The following is an 11,224-nucleotide window of genomic DNA, read 5'->3' as shown; positions in this document are numbered from 1 at the left end:
GGCACTGTAAGGTTTTTAAGAGCAGTTCCAAGCATGTGCAAGTTTGAATTCACGTAGTGCTTCTGACTTTATTTGGAAAGTGGGTTATGCTAGTATTAGAAAAGATATAACAAGGTCTGAAGGCTAAATTATGGGAATAATGTGCAATATAAAAATAATTTCAATGCTTGGATCTCAAAATTTAGCCTTGATTCTTGCAGTTGCAGAACTGGGGGTGTTATATGGGGGGGAAAGGATGCAAAGTCGCTGGAAGATTTTCCTCATTTAACATCTATATATGCCTGTTGTATAATGTTTAAGAGACAAATCTCAGACTTCCATGCTAGTATCTAAGTATTGGCACTGTAAGGTTTTTAAGAGCAGTTCCAAGCATGTGCAAGTTTGAATTCACGTAGTGCTTCTGACTTTATTTGGAAAGTGGGTTATGCTAGTATTAGAAAAGATATAACAAGGTCTGAAGGCTAAATTATGGGAATAATGTGCAATATAAAAATAATTTCAATGCTTGGATCTCAAAATTTAGCCTTGATTCTTGCAGTTGCAGAACTGGGGGTGTTATATGGGGGGGGAGATGTTCATCATCCAGTGACACTGAGTAGGGAAGTTAGTGAATGACTCTTTCTCTCCTGAGGATGTTTTTAAGAGCTGGTTCTCACAGCTGATCTGTATATAAAAACTATAATGAAGATCATAATCTATGTTCAAGTCAGACTGCTCTTGAAAACCTGGAACAAGCTTGTTTTCTCTTGCAGTCCCATGGAAGCTCCTCTTAAAGCATCTTGATTCTTTTACTCATATCAGAATTTTCAAATATATTGTGAAATGAGCAAACCTCCACTAGGAGGGAATAAGGATGTGTTTGTTGTATTTTATTTTTGTGAGGGTTTGTAGTTTTGTTTTTTGTTTTGGTTTTTTTTTGGTGTTTTTTTTAATGATGATTTTATGATCAAGTAGTTGAGTTCATAACAAATTAGTGTAAAAAATGTAAAGCACCTAAGCTTTTTTCCCTCATTTTTTATCTCTCTAGGTTAGTTCCATAATAAACATTTGCTAGCGTTGGGAGAAAATCTCTCCGGAGGGTGCCATGTACCACTCCCCCTTCGTCAAATGCTACTAATAAACATACTGGCCATGAGTGTGCTGAGGGTGGCTTCCTGTCAGAATTGCTTTATGTAAAATCGCAAGGAAGCAAACGTTTCTCGTATCCTCCCATTGTGTTGTTTCCTGTGAAGCAGCAGACTGGATGTGTGTCCTGGATACAGGCTTTTTTATGGCACTGTATATATTGGGATGATCCAATCAAATTGTTCTTAGTACCCCTATAGTCTCTGCGTAGCAGGAAACAAGGCTTCCTTGCATCCTGTGGTTTTCCAGTTAGCCTGACTTTGGAGTGCTTTTGGCTCTATCAGAATCCAGAATGAAGGTGAGCTTAAAACAGATTTAAGATTTTTAAAGACATTTTTGTAAGTTTAAGCTATAATTTATAACTTATAATTTTACTTGTATTGTTTATAGTGGTTTTTTTTCTTAAACATTATTTTTTTAATAGTTCCCTCTGTCTCCTCATAATACCTCTTCTGATCTAGTTCTGGTGTCCACCCAAGCAATTGTGTTTCTTGCATATCTTTTTTTTTAGGTTCAGGGCCATTATTTCATTATTTGGTTCATACTTCTAATTTACTTTTTTAAAACTACCACAATAAGCATGTAGCTAACAATTAAAATTTTACACTCTTGACGCTTTCTTTTTCCCTTTCAGCGTAGATTTTTCCCCCAATTTGAGCAGTGGTGTTAGCCTGATCCCCATCTAGTTTTGTGTTTAAGCCAGGTTCTATGTATTCTGATGTCACCTTACTGGTATCTTTTCTCAGTTCTATTTATTATATATTATGCTATTATTAAAACTTAACCTGTCTTCATTCTTTTTGTAAAATTGGATTATATCTTATTTGCCTAACACTTTTTGTGTACACAGTCTTTAAATACTTCCCCATGTTTCAGGTAAAACCCTACAAAGTTCACATCAAGGCAATTTCCTGATCCTTCTCCTTACTCTATACAGTTTCTAAAATAAATAAGAGTAAGCTTTACTTTATCTGTAGCCCAGTGAAACTTGATGAAATAGTTATTTGACTTATTTTATGTGAGTGTTAAGAGCTTGGAGTGTATTAGTGTTTGACTGCTTTATTCTGAATCTGTGTTGTGGCATTGCTTTCCTGAGCTGTATACACACTACCTGAGCTTCAGAGAAGCCAGCATCTGTACAGCCCAGGTAGAATTGCTGCTCACTGGGACCAGAGATGATCCTCAGTCTGGGAGTGGGGGGGGAAGTGCATGTTAAAATGTTCATGTACTTCAAATATTGTGAATGCTTTGGGAGATTTATTTTCTTACTGAATAATATGGTCATTAAATGTTTCCTAAATCAGCTCTATCTTTGTCAGTATATCACAAACCAGTCACAACTGGTCTGGCAGCCCCTTCTGTGGTTACTTCGGGTAGCTTTTTTCATGACAGTTTTAACTTATCTTGGGTTCAACAAGCCTTTTTTTTACTCTTTCTCTCTTCTCCCCTGGGAATACAGATTTTTCCTCTCCTGCCTCTGAAAGCTGCTTTCTGGGGTACAGATTTTCTGATTGTGCATGTGGGATGGGTCTGTTATCAGGAAAATGAACATGTTTTTGTTGACTTTTTAGATTAAAAGTATTATGCTGTGGGAAACTAAATCTCTTTCTGTTTCTTAAATCAGTTGGAACAACAGTAATAGCTGTTTTTTATTATCCTCTTTCTAGCCTTGCGCAAGGGAATACTGTGACTACTTTCAACCTATACAGAATCTATTGCATGAGCTATTTTTGTGAGACTTTGGATGAGGTTTCCATTACCTCAGGCAAATATTATGGGTCTCTTTTTTTTTTTTTTTTTAATCTCCTCTTTTCCCTTGAAAATCCAGATGTTTAATGTCATTACCCAGAACTTGAAAGTTACTGGAGTGTTTTCTCCAAGACAGTTTAAGGTTTGGATTTCTTTCACACAGTTAAAAAATAAAAATAAAATAGCCTCCAGCTTTCATCTATTCCCAAACCTCATTCTCCATCTAACCTATCCGGCAACTTAACTCTTTGTAAAATTCATTGTTTTTCAGGAATGCTGCTTTCCTCTGTGTCTTGTAGAATAAAGAGCGTGTATGGTTTTGTGTTTTAGTAATGATAATAAGTACTTTATGAATAAACAAGTAGCATGTCTGTGTGCTGCTACCAAGAGTAATGGTATCCAGTAGCTTTTTCGGTCAAGGTGTCTGAGGAAAGTGTCTCTCTTGTGATAATGGTGTTATAGTCAACTTTTCCTGTAATTGAAGTGAAGCCTGAAATTTTTGGCTTATGTTCTTCAGTTTTTCTCAAATGTGGCTATTTCTGTATTCTCTTTCTACTTAAAAATTATTTGTGTTTTTTTTCCTTAAAAAGAGAAAAAACTCACAGTACTGGTCTGTAACATCCACTGAAAGACTGTTACCTTGAACAGGCAATAGCTTCTACAGTCATGTTTTGCACGATAGCATAGAAATGCTTAGTTTAAAGGCTTGTTTCTACAACTTCTTATATGTTCTTTTGTTTTCAGACTTTTGATGCAAATGACCTGTATCAGGGACAGAATTTCAGCAAAGTTCTCAGCTCTCTTGTGGCTTTAAATAAGGTGACTGCAGGTAAGTAGACTGTGCTGTGTCTTCGTATTTGCTTACAGTTGCCTTTAGCTTGCACCAGTGTATCTTTATTACTTTTTAATACACATGATAAAAGGAACAAGAGCAGCGTTTCAGAGTTTTTGTTGTAGTTGATGTTAAAACTTTGGCAGTGGACTCTGATTTCTCTAGTTCCCTCTTCTGCAGAAAGAAGCTTTTGCAGTGGAGCTAAGGCTGAGCTTTTTAGCTGGCAAGAATTCTTAGAAAAAGAGCCTAGGTTTTTTTGGTTGGTTCCTTTCTCCCCCCCTACCCTTTTGCAGTAGTAAAGTTGACTTTGGCTCCACTCTGTCATTCCCATGTTTGAACAATTTTGTCAAGGTTTTGTCATTTCTTACTTACTTTCCATTCCCAGGCACCATCCTTTCTTGACAGTGATGAAAGGATAGCTGAATACCTTTACTCCCTTAAGCCATGCATGTTTCATTTAGGTAGCTGCTTGAAGTCACAAACCCCACCCACCTCAGGCTCTTTGGGAAGAAGAGGTTGGTGGAAGTAGTACACAGGTGAGGGGTGTCCCTGCTCCATTGTGGGGTGAGGGTATTTTAAATGTTACCAGCTGGACCTAAGGACAATCAGGAAATCTTAACTCTGGTGGCCCTTTTTGCCTTCTTGCTGCTCCATGCTGGGGCTTTATACTGTTAGCAGCAAGTTCTAGTAATGGTCAGTATAGAGTCTGGTGAGAGATAGATTATTTAAAAATGGACCTTGTGTGTCAGTATTTATGTGAGGAGGAAAAGGAAGCAGATAGAAAAGTCAGTGTTATTTTTTTAATGTTAATATGGTAAGTATCTTATCACTTTTATAATACTCCTCTGGTCTGTTGCAACACAGATTATTATTATTTTTTTCTATGACTTTTTTTTTTTCTTGCATCAGAAAACACCCTTTAGGAGTGAGTTTTACAGACATTCTTAGTTCCAATGTGTGGACAAGTTAATACCATTGATTTCTTTGAAGCTACATATACCAGTTGAAGATACTGCCGTTCATCTTAATGGCAAGTGCAAACGTAGATCGTTCAGTACATCTTTAAAACTGCTGTACACTGACCATAGCTGTCTTTCAAGAGGAGAAAAAGTGCAGCTATTTGGCCCAGACATCAATAGATTAATATCCGCGTCAAAAAGACACAATTGCAGCTGGCTCAAAGGATGCAGACTGATGCCTTTCACTGGGGGCACGGGTGCTGGTGGTATGGAAACCAAAAATCAAAACCACATGCAAACTGTGGTGCTGCCTCATTCCCAGGAGCAAGCAGAGCTGCATAAATTGTCATGACCAACTGTTTTTCCAAACAGTGTTCTTTCATTGGGTGACTCTGTAAAAGGAATTTCAGACTCTATCTCTCTGCTCTAGTATTGGAAGATGGCTTTCAGATCTCCATCTGAGTTTGAAAGGATTTCATGTATATACAGGTTCTTCTGAGATGGACCTTTCTGCAATGGAAGGAATGTGAGTGATGAGCATGGAGACTGATGAAAGAGTGCTATGGATATGCAAATAATCAAGTTCCTAGCTTCTGGAGGGTTAGGATCAAGGTAGCAGTTTCTCTTTGTAGGCAAATAAGGGGAAAGGAACTGATATAGCAAAACTGAGATAGTGGTAGAGAAGAAGACATTTAGAAATCCTGAAAGTCTTTGGATGGGTAGGAGAGAGAAGCTTCTGAGGAAAAAACCAAATTAATATTTGCCATAAATGTACATACTGTTGTCATTCAAGATTCTTGAATTACAACAGCAGATTGAATATTTTTCTGATAATCCCATTGAGAAATGCATTGAACATATTTATTTGGTATTTTAATAGAAGCTTTAATGGATACATAGGGTCTGAAAGCATTCTAAATCTACTGAAAGTTCAAACTGATTTGAAAGTAAGTATTCAGATATTATTGGTAAATATACTTGGGATTGGCATGTGGTTTGTTTGTAATAATTTCCTTGTGTACAGCTCAAACATGCAGAGTTTCTAATTCAAGCCTCAAAAAGTGCTCTTGCGTTGGTGTATTAGCTCTGCTGTTGTTAAACAGAAAATGTGGGGAGTCAGGCCACACTTGAAGAAATCCTAGGTGGCTTGTTTTAGGGTTGCCCAGAGGCTGGAACACACTGCCAGGAGTCAACCTGACCCTGTTTTCCTAGGTGAACCGTGTTGAGGTATAATGCTGGATTTGGTGGCATGTCTGTTCTTGTACTTGACTGCAGTTAGGAAAGAGAGCCAACTGGACATGGAGATGGTTCAGGTTACTTTTAATCCTTAAATTCTATTCATTACTGATGGCTACAGCAACTCATAATTTTGGGGGGAAGCATTAGAATTAGCCATAAAGTTATGATTTACAAACAAAGCCCATGGCTGCAGCCAGCCCTGACCCTAGCCCTAAGAAGCCACTTTTGGGTGCAGCCCAGCCCCTACCTGGCTGTGGCCTGCTAATCCACAGGAGGACACCCCACCCACAGGTCAGCTGACAGGCCATGCTCAGGGAGCTGCCCAATGTCCAGGGCTGGGGCTGTTCTGGTGCCACAGCTACACTGCTTCTGGCTGGGGTGGTGGGATGAGCCCTGCCACCGCCTCAGTAGCTCAGGGATGCCAGTGACACCCTGCTGACAGCACCGAACACTGCCCTTCAGATGGACTTCTTGCAAATGGGTGTGCTTCTACGAGTGGAGACAAGTGAAAGAGGAAAGGTTTGAGGGGGTGTTGTTTTTTCCAAGCAGGCAACTTTCTTTCTTTCTACTCTTCTGTCCCTCCTCCTCCTTCTAAAGAAGAAGAAGAAATAGCCTAGTTGGCAAAAGAGGGATGAGACAAAGGAACATAGGAAAAAAGACAGTGGAAGGAATGTTTTAATTGAGGAGATGGCGTGGTGAGGAGAAGAGCTAAGAAACAGATGTGTCTGGCTTAGCTTCAAGCAAGTTCTGTGCATTTGAAATTCTTGGCCACTAGCTAAAATGATGGTGGTTAATTACCTTTAAATAGGCTGATAGCAAGTAGGAATGGAGAAATGCCACCCAAACTCTTCTCTTCCGAACGGCTCAAATTGTTTTCTTGTCTGTGTGTGGAAGAAACTGCCAGTGTCTCAGGATTTCACATCACTTGCTACTATAATTTTTTTTAAATCTTGAATTATTGAGCAACTACAGATACATCGAATCTGCTTTAGGCACGTGAGTTTTACAGAAGTAACCATTATACTTGTGTGCAGATTTCTCAAATGTTAGTATTTACTTTTTTTCCTCCCCTTTACAGACATAGGGCTGGGCAGTGACTCTGTGTGCGCACGTCCCTCATCCCATCGGATAAAATCTTTCGATTCTCTGGGATCCCAGTCTTTACACAGTAGAACTTCAAAACTCTTTCAGGGACAGTATCGGAGTTTGGTAAGTTCTAGAAGAAATTAAACATGCTGCGGTATGGTAATTTTTTTTTATTTTGACAAGATTTATTAGTAAACATTAGCATAGTAAATTAACTGTTTCTTCTCTTTCAAGCTTAGGATGCTTTATTTTTGCAGTTTTTCTTGTGATGTTCTAAACTACATGCAGCTTTCTGTGAATTTCTAAGTATTTTTTTCCTCAGTGCTCCATGTTGTCTGCATACGCAGTCTATTCTTGGATTTATTTATTTGCAGTATAAGGACTTACTTTTTCAAAGGCAAAAATTACATTTTCTCCGTGTCTGTGAGTTTAATGATGATGATTGAAGGATGTTCAAACCTCAGCAAAGGTGGAACTTTTAATATTGGCAGTATTGGTAGATACTCCTGTTCTGTTTCAAGGTGACTTCTTCAGCTAACCTTCACATAACTGAGTGGTGTGGGCAGTTGTTTTGTGGTACAGCCAAAATCAGGATGGAGTATTGTATCAAAACTAACTGATGAAAGGTGCTTTTAGTGACTAAAATCTTTGCGAGGAGGGTTCAGAATGCCTACTATAAACTGCTTTTTTGATGCTTGAAGGAGGTTTTTTGAACTTTGGGATGATTGCTGTGTGAAGCTTTAAACAGTGCTTTGCTTAAGATTTCTTAGGTGTGGTTTTAAGTGTTTTCTCTGGTAGCAGAGTCCCCTGCAAGTTTTTGCCCTAGGCCACAAATTCCAGCTCCAACTCTGCTGTTCACCACCCACTCAGTATCTAAGTATTTCTATTACTTTGATCTGAGCAGCTCTGCAGAAAGTTGCAAAGAGGCAGAGAAGTGCAGGAAAGAGGGAGAGAGCTAGTGGCCAAACTTACAAAACTTACTGTTTGTTTTTGCCACTGTAGATGATCAGTTTGGGACTGTTCTCACCAAATTTGCACTCAGTTTCTGCTACTGGGATGCCATCCTGGCAGAATAAAGGGATTGTAGTTGATGTCACTGTGCAATTTTGCCACTTATTTTTCTGGCTTTTTACTGTTACTAAGGAAAAACTTCTTCTCTTGTTGAACAGTCACAGTGGATGAAAGCACATGATACACAAGCTGAAGTCTCAGGCAGAGAGAGAGTGAGAGGCACTTGTTTGAAAATGTGTCAATCTAATTGTTGAACATTGTGACTCAGTATCTTGTGGCCTTCTGCGTGTTTTTGAGGTGCTGTTTGTCCTCATTTTCCTACAGTTTCTCAGCCACTAGAAGTTTGATTGTTAAATTGAATTGTTATACAATAACATTGCCATGGGTATAAGTGAAGCTGACATGTTATATGATTCCAGCGACATTATGTAGTACATCTTTTAATCATCTCAACTGTATAGACAACATGTAGGTGAAATTCTGCTACTTGGATAGCTGACAAGGATTGCTCAGACAGAAATTTTTTTGCTAAGTTACTTTTTTAGTTATACAGGTATTGATCCTTAGTCATGATAGAGACAGACATGATTTAAATTCTTGTTCTCTCAGTTTCAGTGAGATTTTATTTGGATTATTTAAAGCTACCCAAACATGTTTTTTAGAATAAAAGTTTGTCCTAGCTTTCAGGAAATGCTTGAGTAATTCAGGTATTCAGAATTGACATTCCAGAACAAAATGTTGAATTTGAACATTGTTACTTAAACATAATTAATTTGAAAGACTTTAAAAAGTAGTTATTGACATTTTGTTGTTGCAATATAACAATCTCATGTGCTTTGGATTTGACATTCTGATTTATGGTGGTGTGCTCCAGTTACACAGCTGCAATCTCATTTTTGACAAAGATGTTTTCTATTTTTCTATTACTCTGCTTCACCCTGTCTTTATGTTGAAGAAAATGAAAGCCACCAGGTGAAGCCGGCACAGGAGGACAAATGTTTGCATGTTCTGGATCAAAACCATGATCAAATATTTTATGCTCTACTTTCATAAACAGCTTGCTACAGGCACATGTGGCAGGGGTGTACCTTCACGTCTGTGGTAAAGGGTAAGTTTATATATATATATATATATATATATATATATATGGAGAACAGCAAGTCTGACATGCTGCAGACTTGCAGCTTTTCTAACCTTGAGGCAAATGTTTTGAATATGTATTCAGGGGAAATAGCATAACTGTTTTTGTAGGTTTTGTGGAAGCACACTGTCATCCATTGGCAGGCCATGGAGACTTGCACATTTAGGTGTGAAATCTTCCAACCTGATCTGTTAAAGGAAAAAAAAGTTTTAAGCTGCAACAACTTTATTTGTATCCAGTCTTAAATTAATCACATCTCAGTTCTGCCTTTCTCCTAGCCCAGAAAGTTTTAAAAAAAAAACAACTCAAAATGTAAAGCTGTTGTCTCTTAGTAGTTGCCAGAGGCAGTTTCAATTTATACTATATCTAGAAAGTGGAATTTGCTTTTTCTAGGAGTAAGAATTATTCTCACTTTAGCTCTTGTTACCCCTTTCTGATTTGAAGGGGCTGTAATAAGGCAATGTACTCCCTGGGCTGGTACAAATCCATAGATAATGAAAGAAGTGCTGAAAATGGCAAATAATCCTTTAAAAATGCTTACAGTAGAGACATGTGGAGAGTATTGTTTGTGGAAGAGAGGCTGTTTTATGTTTACATTTGTTAGTGGAATAATTGTTAACATCTCTAATATGAATGTTTTGGTTCTTTGTATTTTCCCTAGGACATGACAGATAACAGCAATCATCAGTTGGTGGTCAGAGCAAAATACAATTTTCAACAGACAAATGAAGATGAGCTTTCTTTTTCAAAAGGAGATATTATTCACGTTACAAGAGTGGAAGAAGGAGGCTGGTGGGAAGGAACTCTAAATGGCAAAACAGGGTGGTTTCCAAGTAACTACGTACGAGAAATAAAATCAAATGGTGAGTTTTGAAGGAGAGTGTATTTTGCACAAATTCTGTTGTTTGGGTAGAAGTTGTTAGTTGGTTGATGCATTATAAACTGTAATGGTTTTTGTTTAAGCTTGGCTGTATTTACTGAACTTCATTCACAGCAATCATTAATGCTCAGGAACTCGTACTCTGCCACCTCAGTTTGCTATTTAGAGCCCTCTAGGGCTTGTGAATTAACTGTAAGTGTGCATAAAACACCTGCTTTCTGTTCGTTTGTTTGTGTCTCACTGCTGACTTCTCTGACTTCCTCAGTTTGAATTCCTAGAATGCTGGATTTTGGCTCTGATGCTGACATGCTTTGAAATGGTGCTTTGGGTTTAAATAGTGAGGGATTTCCTGCAAATCTCTTTAAAAACAACAAAACCAAAACACAAATCAAACCCCCCAAAGCCAGCAAAAAAACTACAGTAAAATACCTCTAAGCATGTCCCATTACTTAGAAAAAACCAAAAGCAGTAAAAATCCCCAATTCTACCAAAATGTACTAATACTTAAAGACAGTTTTTTCAAAGGTAATGTATTTATGATTTTTCTTTTTTTTCATTGTTCATGTGCCTTCCACTTTTCCTTTACACAGGCTTCACTCTTACACAGAAGTTTATTTTGAACTTGAAAGTGCCTTCTGTAAATGTCTTTTTCATGACAAATGCCAGAATTAACATTGCTTTTTAATCCACCAGGACCTTGGCATATGACACCATCTTTTTTATTATTATTTTTATTTAACCTTCTTCCTGTTTATTTAACCTCGTTCCTGTCCCTTCTTGCTTTCAGAGGTTGCAGGTAAGCCTGGTAGGATAAAATTACCAAGAGACTCTCTGAGAGGCTTTACCACATTTTCCCCTGTCACAGTTCCAATGGGCCATGCTAAAATAATTTGCATTACTTTTTTATTTTAATAGGCAACCATATAGATGTATGATTGCAAAGTGAAGTTGTGAGGGTAAAACGGTGTTTTTAATTTCTCCTCCAGTCGCTTCCTCTTATTTTCTTCCTAGATTTGCTATGTACAGTATATTTTTTTCAGAATGCTAGAGTTTTAGAGCTGTCATTTCATTGTCACTTTCATCTGTCACTTTTCATCACTGATGCAAGACTTAGCTTTAGTGTTATTCAGAGATCTCTCAGATGTGACTTTATTCTGAAAAATAGTTCCTGAAGCCTTGAAGCCTGTTTTTTTTTTTTTTTT

General features: G+C 37.8%; 1 protein-coding gene across 1 annotated transcript in view; it reads left to right on the top strand.

Moving 5' to 3' along the window:
• The first annotated feature begins 1,388 nt into the window (after window positions 1–1,388).
• The window catches only part of ARHGEF7 (Rho guanine nucleotide exchange factor (GEF) 7), a 74,144-nt gene continuing 64,308 nt past the window's right edge, over window positions 1,389–11,224 (top strand). The window contains exons 1-4 of the mRNA XM_009997917.1: window positions 1,389–1,423; window positions 3,619–3,703; window positions 6,983–7,113; window positions 9,804–10,005. Of these exons, the coding sequence (XP_009996219.1) occupies window positions 1,418–1,423; window positions 3,619–3,703; window positions 6,983–7,113; window positions 9,804–10,005 (424 nt within the window). The 5' untranslated portion in view covers window positions 1,389–1,417. The remainder of the gene's footprint in view (window positions 1,424–3,618; window positions 3,704–6,982; window positions 7,114–9,803; window positions 10,006–11,224) is intronic.

Source organism: Chaetura pelagica, unplaced genomic scaffold (genome assembly GCF_000747805.2).
Source record: "Chaetura pelagica isolate M959 unplaced genomic scaffold, ChaPel_1.0 scaffold123, whole genome shotgun sequence".
In the NCBI taxonomy this organism is placed as follows: Eukaryota; Metazoa; Chordata; class Aves; order Apodiformes; family Apodidae; genus Chaetura; species Chaetura pelagica.
This window is presented reverse-complemented; position numbering and strand designations above follow the sequence as displayed.